The sequence below is a fragment of the Arachis duranensis genome, chromosome 8 (assembly GCF_000817695.3).
Source record: "Arachis duranensis cultivar V14167 chromosome 8, aradu.V14167.gnm2.J7QH, whole genome shotgun sequence".
NCBI classification, from domain to species: Eukaryota; Viridiplantae; Streptophyta; class Magnoliopsida; order Fabales; family Fabaceae; genus Arachis; species Arachis duranensis.
The window spans coordinates 2,535,096-2,545,448 of record NC_029779.3 but is presented as its reverse complement, the minus strand read 5'-3'; the positions used below and the strand labels follow the sequence as shown (position 1 = coordinate 2,545,448).

Genomic DNA, 10,353 nt, shown 5'->3' with positions numbered 1-10,353 from the left:
AAAAAATGAATGTTCTGATGTTTTTCCCTGGTATTTGAATATTATGATTGTCATTTCAGCACTCAATCTTACATTGAACCTTGAACGTTAGGTGTATAAAAGAGTACAATCTATTCATGTTTTCGTAGACATGTGCAATACTGACCCAATGTATGGTTTCAATTACAAATATTAGTTGGAACTCGCATCCATTTGGCTAAAAGCATTCTTGACCTCCATGAAAGTAGCTTCTGATTTCTGATATTATTCCTATTGAAAACTATTAATATGTCAGAAAATTATTGGCAGAGTATCATGTTTCTCACCATCAGAATGGTACTTCAGTGCATGGGTACTATGTAATTATTTATAGTTAGTGATCTTGCCTGGGAAATAGATCGGCCTCAACTCCTCGAGATTAGCCGAGCTATGTGCTGCAAAGTTGAACGTCCGTCTCTTGGAATCCGAGTTCCTTATGTTCGTCGTGAATGTGAGAGCACGAGCAATGTAAAGAGAGGGGAGTGTACCTGCAAAGGCACTCCGAAACTTAAGTTAGTGTGTATTCTAGTTTTCTCAGGAAAAACTTGGTGCTTTAGAAATAGTCTACTTCCCTTTTATATATGACGAGTTATTTGTCCGTTATGTTCTTGGTTTTACCGTTTAACGTAACCGATCTTATTTTGTCGTTGGAGCATCAGTTATGATGAAGACGTTATTGTCGCCGAGTTATTGATCATAATTCCAAATAGTAACGGAAGATAACGAGGTACATCGTATATTGCTTAATGGTCATGGAGCCGAGTTATAACGCATAATAATGACGACCATTATGAGGTAATGATCATATCAGTTAGATTGAAGAAATAGAAACATAAAGAAGTCACCCACGAAATTCCTGTTAGGAATTTTCTTTGCTTACATATGATCCCATCTATCTAATTACGTGGAGCCTTTTTTGTTGTTACTTCCCGCAACGTTGGCGTGTGTCTTCACATTTTGTGGGTCAATATGGCATTTTGGTTTAGTTGCCAGTCTGATTCTCAACACAGTAGCGTTAAAATCATTATTAATATTGATGTTTATTTGACTTGTTCGCAACTATTAATTCGTACATCACTTAATAAATATTTTTTGGATAAAAGTTATTGAACAGAATAGAATAATTAGTTAAAATTAAGATGCATCACTAGAATAAAAAGCATAACATAATAACCCACTTATAATGTTATACACAATATCTAATATAATACACTGACTATAGTGTACTCGCTGGCTACTTAAGGAACGAGATATTATACGAAAAGCGCTAGATATATTCATCCAGTATGGTCCCCCTTCACTCCTCCAGCCAGCCAGGTGTAGATTTCATTTTCCCATCACTCCGACAAGCAATAATAATATTAACATGTCCGTAGTGAAAATATTAATAAATAAATAAAATCAAGTCGTACACAATGTTCGTCGTGAGAAAACAAAGTTTACTCGGCCAATAGAGTGAAGAGCAATTACCAAAAATCCACATGTATATTACCAAGAAGAAGTGATCACACCTTTCACCTCCGCCAACCAATGACTCTACCCACTCTGCTCCCTCCTCCTTCATCCAACAGGCATCACATTCATATCACTCTTAATTATAACATCCTTCACTGTATCACGCAGCAAATAATGCCAAGAGACTTTAAATTTAAGATCAAAACTGAAATTCACTGTGCATTGGTACCAAACAAAATGGAAATTCTTATTTATTCACATGAAATTCCATCTATCTATCTCCGATCAACATTTTACACAAAGCTATTAGTAAATAAGTATATATACTCTAAATTAATATGAACAAACACCAAACACTGAGTAAAGCTGCCGCATATATATAATACCTAACCCAAAATAAAAATAATAATAATAATAACAAAATCCAAGCGGAAATCTTGTAGTAACAGCAACGATATACATTTATATATGTTGGTCTCTCTCTGTACCTTTACTAGTATTATGAATTTTGGAAACTGAAGTGTTAGAAAGCCGCGTAAGGAATCTGCTGGGGGAGTCTGAAACGGATGTGAGAAGCTGGGGATCTAACCGCGACGCCGTGCCAGCATATGCCTCCCTTGCACATCTCATGGTCATGATGGTTAATTAGGCTCTGAGCATGATGGCGGCTGAAAGGACACGTGGCTTTACGCGACACATCCCAAGTGAGTGTGGCCACAAGGATAAAAGCGACTACGGTGGTGGACACAATCACCACAAAGCCACCGCCGAAGCTTTGACCACACACAATAAGCCCGTATGCCTTAACGCACGCGATCACTGCTACATAGATGATCGTCAGGTTGCTCACAACTACATCACATACCGCCATCAAAAGAGAAATGACTTTAACTACTGGCTTGCGTAGCTTAGACACATTCCGTTGCTTTTGTGACTCTAACTCTTAGGAATTGCAATGAATAATTGAATATAAGAGAAAAGGGAAAGTGAAATGGATCCACTACTTTGTCGTCCACCCGCCAATTTTTTCAAACACCAATCATCTCCCTCCACGTGTCTGTCGTTCCATTTATTCTTACGTGTCGCTTATGAGTTTGCTTTCCCTATCTTTAACCATCTTTACCAATTTCCACCCTCTTCATGCTCTTCTTACTCATTTATGATTAAGTTATTAATTACCTTAACAGTTATCCAAAATGTCAAAAATACCCACAAACTAAAAACGTTACCGTGACATTATTTAAGGGCTTCACCTTTACATCTCGTAGGCGTCACAATTGACAATCTCATAATTCTCAACAAAAATAAGATGTGTATATTAAAATTAGTTATTAAAATTAATTATTATATATTTATTTATTATTTAATTTATTTTTATATTTTAATATATATTTAATATTAATAATTAATTTTAATATATATTTAATATGATTAATTATCAAATTTTGATGATTATAGTATTATTGTTAATTATTTTATATAGATAGCATAATTTAATTCTGTATAAGAGACGGTCAAAATGAATCGCTATTTATATATCAACTAGAATTATTTATAAAAATAGTAAGGTTTTGAAAATTGAATTGAACTGGTTGGTTCGACTGAATTAATTGAGAATCAGTTATTTAGTTAGTCTAGTTAATTCTAAAATCGTCCTATAAAAAATTGGTTAAAAAATTGACCGAATTGATGGTTAATCGGTGAATTGGCCAAATTTTTTTAAGATTTGGTTTTGTAATATATCTAAAAAACAATGTCGTTTTGACGTCAGAAAAAAAGAAGAAGAAAATACCCACTAATTCAATCCCAATTCTCTAATCCAACCCCAAATGCGTAACCCTCTCTCCTTTCTGAAATCATTTTCTTCCTCTTCCAGCCGTCTCCTAACTTTGCTCTTCTCCTACCCACCACCGCATTCCCCTTCTCCGTCGTCGTCCACTTCCCTTCGCCTATGTAAGAACTGAAAGTTATTAACTGTTTAATTAAAATAAAATAATAATTTAACTTTTTGGAATAGGTTCCAAAATTTAGAAGTATTAATTAGAAAATTTAAAGGTGAGATTTAAATTTAGTATATTTTTTCGAGTGGAAAAAATGTAATTTTTTACAAAAAATTGCGTTGAAAAGCGTATCGGTAAATTAGCCGGCAATACTAGCTTAAGTTTGTTCGGTACTGCGTGAGAGAAAATAAAACTGTAAAAATCTTTAGAAAAATATTTAGAATTGAAAATCGGGCACTAATTCTAAAAGTTTTGGCCCAAAGTTGGGCCAAACGAACCAAAAACCGGTAAAAAGTTGGACCGAGTCCAACTTGGCCCAAGCCCAACATATAAATACCCAATTAGTGAACCAATTCAGCTCATAACACACTAAAGAGAGGGGGAGTTGCTGAGATTGAAGAAGAAGAACCCTAATAAGGTTACTATTCATCTTCTTCTTCATTTGGTCATATCTTAAGATACGGTGCTCCGATTCGCGTGCTGTTTGCGGCCACGCAAAACTCTCACTGAGCCCGTCATTTTTAGCCAAACAAAGTTGGTAAGAACTCAAATTTCATACTCCATTTTTCTTCCCTAACAAATTTCAAATTTTGGATTTAGTTATTGAGTGAGTGTTGTGAAATTGGTTGTTTAGGTGGTATCTAGCATCGGGTAATTGTTAGGTTTCATCCCAAATTATAGTGGATAAGGTAAGAAAATCCTAACCCTTATGGATTATTAATTTTGTGAACCTTAGTATTGATTTAGGTATATTGCATGATATTAGATTGAAATTTGTGATTATTGGAGTTGGTTTGGCAATTGGATTGAACTTTGGTGGCCGGAGCTCTATTGAACTTGGTTGGAGGTAATTTGGTGATTTTGCACTAGTGTGGGAATTGGCCAAGGTATAGTTTCGATTTTCTTTAGTTAATATGTAATGTTTTGTGAAACTTAGACTAGTAGACCTTAAGATAGGATTGAATTGAATAAATGGTTGATGGAAATGTGTTTGTGGTATATGTGTAATACCCTTACTTTTAACACCTTATGATCGTACAAAAAGTTCAGGCATTACTTACCTCCAATTCTTTAATTTTCATACTATATTTATTTAATATTGAGCCTTCGCAAATATACACCGAATCCTTAGTCATGAAATCGAAAAGTCTTTACTTTAAACCACATAGTCACATATTAATATTCACATAATAATAAATTCATAGACTTAATCAAATCTCCTCAAATACAAATCCTGTCCCTCTAAAATCTCAAACTGACAAATGGTAAGAGGTAAAACCTCAACTAAACTAACAAACATAAAATACAACATATATAAATAAAGTTATGTAGATTGGTCGCAGCTTTGCGCCAAAGCTTCATGAACCTGTCACTGCAAAAGAAATTATGTAGGGGAGTGAGAACATCGTCCTAGCAGGTTCTTAGTAGGGAAGAAAATACCATCAAAGCAAAGCGATACTTGCAAATAGAATTAATTTCATTATAAAGTAGTTTATCCTTGAAATAACCTTTTGGAAAAGTTTTGTAGAAAAATATATTTTGAAAAGTCCTAAAAAAACTTCTTTAGTTCACAATTTATTAAAGCGAATAGTTTAAAGAAATGAAAAGGACCAAAAACGTTTTGACGAATCGGATTTTCTGTCGGTAAAGAAATATAAAAATATAGTCGCGTTGTAAGTATAGCTTCTAAACCAACAGAAAATCCTTTCGTACAAACGTTTGGTTGTCACAAGTAACAAACCCAATAAAAATAAATAACCGAAGTATTCAAACCTCGGGTCGTCTTCTCAAGGAATTGCAGGGAAGTATGATTTATTATTGATTATGAAAACAATATTTTTGGGTTTTGAAAAAGGTTTGAACGAGAAAAATAGATTGCAGGAATTAATAAATCAATAGCAAAGAAAAACTCTTGACAAGGTATGAAAACTGGAAGTCCTATCCTAGTTATCCTTATCAATGGTGATGAGAATTATATTTTTGCTACCACTAAGTCAATCTCTAACTATGAAGATAAGTTAAGTGGACAAATCAATTTAACACCTAAAGTCCTAGTCAACTCCTGAGGAAAAACTAGAGTTATAGGAATCTAAATCAATCAGAAAAGATATCAATTATCAATTATGATGAGTTTGACAACTCAAGAGTTACCAATTAATCAACCAAAGCCAAGAATATAGAAAGCTAAATTAAAATCATATATCTGAAAATACCTTAAATTGCATTAGTTAAGAAAATCCTAACATGAAAAATTCATAAGCCAATTTGGCAACATAAATCAAATAAAAGCATTAGAGTATCTAAAACTGGAAGAAAAATATAAATTAAAGGAACATTGAACCTGTGATGAAGAAAAGAAATAAATCCTAGATCCTTTAAGAGGAATCCTAATCCTAATCCTAAGAGAGAGGAGAGAACCTCTCTCTCTAAAAACTACATCTCAATCCTCACACTATGAATTATGATCTCCTCTATTTATAACCCTTTAATCTGTGTTCTCTAGGGTTGGATCTGGGCCAAAAAGGGCCCAGAAGTCGCTAGGGCCGACTTCTGCAAATTCTGCAGATCCCACGCGGACGCGTCATCTAGAGTGTTGCTCTTCCACGCAGTTGCGTCAGTCATGCGTCCGCGTCAGTTGTGTTTCGCGAGTCACGTGTTCGCGTCATCCATGCGCTCGCGTCGATTCTCTTTTGCGTTAAGCACGCGTTCGCATCGTCCATGCGGACGCGTCACTGCCAGTTTCTCCAAAACTCCAATTTGTGCTTTCCTTCCATTTTTGTATGTTTTCTTTCCATCCTTTAAGTCATTCCTACTCTATAAAACCTGAAAGTACTCAACACACAAATCACAGCATCGAATGGTAAGAAAAGATAATTAAATTTGATTATTTTAAAGCATAAGAAACATGTTTTCTCATATGTCATATCATAAGGAAGGAATTCTAAAACCATGCAAATAGTATGAATAAGTGTGCAAAGGCTTGATAAAAATCACTCAATCAAACACAACATAAGCCATAAAATAGTGGTTTATCAACGTGCCTAAGGGCTTCCTACCCATCTTACATCACTCACTCCTAACCAACCAATTCATAAATTAGAGTAATAAAGCAACACCTAGTCCACCTGCCTCAACCTCCACCACCACATATCATAAACAACCCTCAGCGTCACCACCGCCAGCATGAGGGATCTATCAGTTGTCAAACACAGACAAAATAGTGTGAAGCATATACAAATAGAGACTACAGATAGACAATTAGATCAAATAGCACATAGATACAATTACTCATTTAGGCAAACCAATAACGAGATTCACAGCCAAATAACACAGACAAATGCAAATGATGCATGCCTGCCCTATGACTAATGAGCTTATCTGTCGATTATACAGCCAACCCGACATGTCAGGTAGCGAACCCTAGACAGTCCTTGCGTGCACGCATCTACCAAGAGGAATTTCACATCTTCAAGGTGGAATAATATCCGAAAAGGTCTAAGTGTCTGACCACATCTTGCAATACAGGGTCAACATCTGGGAGCAAGCGGGATACAACCACCATCGTTACATCTACCCCAGAAGATTAAAAACAAACTGGGAGCAAGCGGAATCACTCCACTACATCTACATTCTACCCAGGCAGGTATACCTCAGACTTAGTCTCATTGTCAATTTCAATTTCAACATCATTCTCAATCATTATCCTCTCCCTCAATATCGAAATCACCATCACACCTCCATCAATTCAAATGTCACTGATCACATCTTAATTCAAGCATACACTTCGAACTTACTCTCATATTTTCAAGCCCTTGAATTTATACTTAATTTACTGTTATAAAATCTTTAGCTAGTTAATCAAATCTCTCTTCATTATTAGTAAGAATCATATGGGTTAAACTCACAATTCAACCAAATCATGAAAATCCGATTCTCTTTAAAATCCTTAAAAGTATTCAAGACTTATCTCTTTTGATAATTAATTCAAATTAAATTCATTTTCAAAATCATAACTTAAACTCCTTCAAATTCCAAGAAAAATTTCGGCAGCACATCCCCTAAAACCTGGAATTTGCCACTCATTACGGGTCCCCTCTATTCAACTTCAACTCAACAAAACTAACATTTTATGTCAACACTTTCAAATCCGTCATTTAAGACTAATCATGATCGATTTAAAATCAAAGAAAACTAAAATCCATAGATTCAATCAATTTCACCAGAAATCCAGAAATAAACTAATTCAATAACAAACACAACATATCAATCTCCACAGAAAATCATTTACATCCTAGGCATTTATCTATTTACATTAATCTACTAAACTTATTAGGTATTCAAAGCCCAAAATATTTTTGATAAACCCCAATTTTGTGGTTTGTCTTGTGTTGATTTGAGGGGATTTTGTCAATACTTTCCGCACTTATCCACATAAAATGCATGGTTTTGTGTTTCCTTCATTATTTTGCCTCATGATTGAAAACATGCTTAATTGGCCCAAAAATGCTATATTTTGATCTCTTCTATTACCATTCGATGCCGTGATGCATTTGTTAAGTGATTTCAGAGTTTACATGGCAAGATTGGTTTAGAAGATGGAAAGGAAGCATGCACAAGTGAGGAAACATGGAGCTTTAGAGTTTTGGAGTCTGAGCATCGACGCACACGCGTACATGGCGCGCACGCATGGATGCGTGCTACTGGGAAACGGCGCGCACAGCTGACGCGAAGGAAAAACCGCACCGACGCGCACGCGCACCTTGCCTGTATGCGTGGATTGAGAAGCCTATTGGCGCCCGCGCGTACTTGGTGCGTACGCGTCGCGTCCAGCACATGACCTCATTAATGAAATCGTAGCTGGCGATTTCTGAGGCTTTCCAGGCCCAATTCCAAGCACACTCTGAAGGGAAAAGACCCAGGGATTGTAGGGGGAAAGGGGGGATCACTCATTATACACTTAGACACAACTTTTGCTAGTTTTTTTGTTCTTGTTCTTCTAGAGAGAGAAACCCTTATTCCTCTCTAGATTTAGTTTGATTTTGATCTCCCATTGTTAAATTTATGGATTGAATTTTGTTAATTTCTAGTTATGATTACTTAATTTGAATTCCCTAGTATAATTTTGCTTAGATCTTGTGTTGAATTATGTTATCTTGTTATTTTTCAAATTTCTACCCATTTTATGAATATTATGGATCTGGAATTCTATGAGTACATTGATGTTTTCTATGATCATTAGTGTTATTTGAGTTGTTCTTTATAGATAATTGTTAGTGGGTTCTTATAATTTCCAATTTAATTGTAATTTGAACATGTCTATTATTAGTGCATTCCATGTGTTTGAAGAAATATTTTCTTTGATTATGGAGTAGTTCTTTCTACTCTTGGTCTAAGCTATGAGGATTGGGTGACCTTGAGTCATTGGGTCTCATTGGATTGTTGATTGGAGAATCCTTAGTGGTCAAGTTGACACTCATTGACACCAACCCACTACTAATCTAATTAGTAGATTGGTTGGGACTTATGGGTTGAAATTGATCAAGTCACTTGACGTACCTCAAACCTAGGAGTAGATGTTACGTACTTAAGGTTCTTGGAGGTAGACTTAGTGAGTTTGGTTCCTCATAATTAGCAAGTTATGGTTATAGACAAGGATGGTGACCCCAATTCCCATGCTTAACCAAGAGTTCTTTTTATTATTCATATTTGAAACCCTAAAATCTCACTTGTTTAGTTATAGCTTTAGTTCATTGCTTAATTCTAAAGTAGAAGTAGATTATATGTTCTCTTGATTTGGTTACTTGATTTAGTTCCTTGCATTTTAAGTTTCCTTGCATGATAAGTTTAGTAGTTTAATTTTGTGTTATGACTTCCAACCCCATATTTCTAACCAATGTTAATGCACATGTTTGCCCATTCTTTGTGAGACAACTCGAGGTTTGAATACTTTGGTTAAACTTTTATTGGAATTGAACTTGTGACAACCAAATCCCTCTTTTAAATTTGATCCGAGGATTAGTCATCGGTTTGGAGCTATACTATTGACGAATTCATTTTGTGAAATTCTGAACCGGTACTTGTACTTGGCTTATCGAATTTCTTATTTAAAATAAACCCCTACTTCAAAGAATCAAGTCCGTAGCGACTTTAACGCAATAAATCTCTTTCTTCCCTAGTCCGCAACAGCAGCGACTGCTACCACAGCTCCGCTCACGTTTGCAATAACAAAAACAGTCTTAATTGCAACATGCAACCTCGATAAGTAAATCCTAATCATCAATGTCACGAAATCTTTAATAACATATAACGGAATACTAGCGATGAGGGTTCTGAGACAGAGGTACTTACTGTAATAAGAGAACGAAGCAGCAGTGGCCTCTAAACCGATCCGGCAACGGCTCCGACAACTATCTCAAGTGACGGCGGCGGCCAAAAGCTCGGTGACGGCAACTGTAACAACCATGCAATGACGATAACAGTCCCAGAATCCAAAAGAACGAAAACTGAAAAGCAAAACCCTTACCAGAAGTGGATCTCGGTGACATCAGCACTGTTTTCTGGTGACAAAGGCTCGATGACACCTCCCAAGCAGCGGCGACAGAGTACGCGACATTGGCGGCTTCCACCTGGGCTTGTCCACGACGGTGACACCACGTGCGATGATGACAACAATGGGGTTTGGCGACGGTGACGAGAACAACATCACCTCCTCTCTCGTACCGCGCTTCTCCTACGTTAGTCTCCCTTTCTTCACGCACTCTCTCTCTTCGCGAACTCTCTCCCTCTTTGACTCCACCATGCATGAAGACGACTCTGGCTCCGTGGTGAGGATGACGACGGTGCAAACACAGCAACGGCAGCGATGGGCCTCAATCGCGAT

The 10,353-nt window shown here is 36.3% G+C and overlaps 1 protein-coding gene across 3 annotated transcripts; it reads right to left on the bottom strand.

Annotated features, from left to right (window-relative positions):
* Window positions 1–1,134: 1,134 nt before the first annotated feature.
* On the bottom strand, window positions 1,135–2,429 carry LOC107460177 (uncharacterized). Of its 3 annotated transcripts, none has more exons than XM_021128512.2 (2): window positions 1,962–2,429; window positions 1,135–1,628 (listed from the first exon to the last, which is right to left on the bottom strand). In XM_021128512.2, the coding sequence occupies exon 1, from the start codon at window positions 2,342–2,344 to the stop codon at window positions 1,997–1,999; it is 348 nt and encodes a 115-aa protein (XP_020984171.1). In that variant the 5' UTR covers window positions 2,345–2,429; the 3' UTR covers window positions 1,135–1,628; window positions 1,962–1,996. The 3 variants fall into 3 exon arrangements, with proteins under 3 accessions (XP_020984171.1, XP_052109048.1, XP_052109049.1); XM_052253088.1 differs by having other exon boundaries at window positions 1,135–1,623; XM_052253089.1 differs by having other exon boundaries at window positions 1,135–1,576.
* Between the last annotated feature and the right edge of the window lie 7,924 nt (window positions 2,430–10,353).

Bases quoted from the DNA above. Each gene is read 5' to 3' on its own strand.
- LOC107460177 (XM_021128512.2), bottom strand. From the start codon at position 2,344: ATGGCGGTATGTGATGTAGTTGTGAGCAACCTGACGATCATCTATGTA.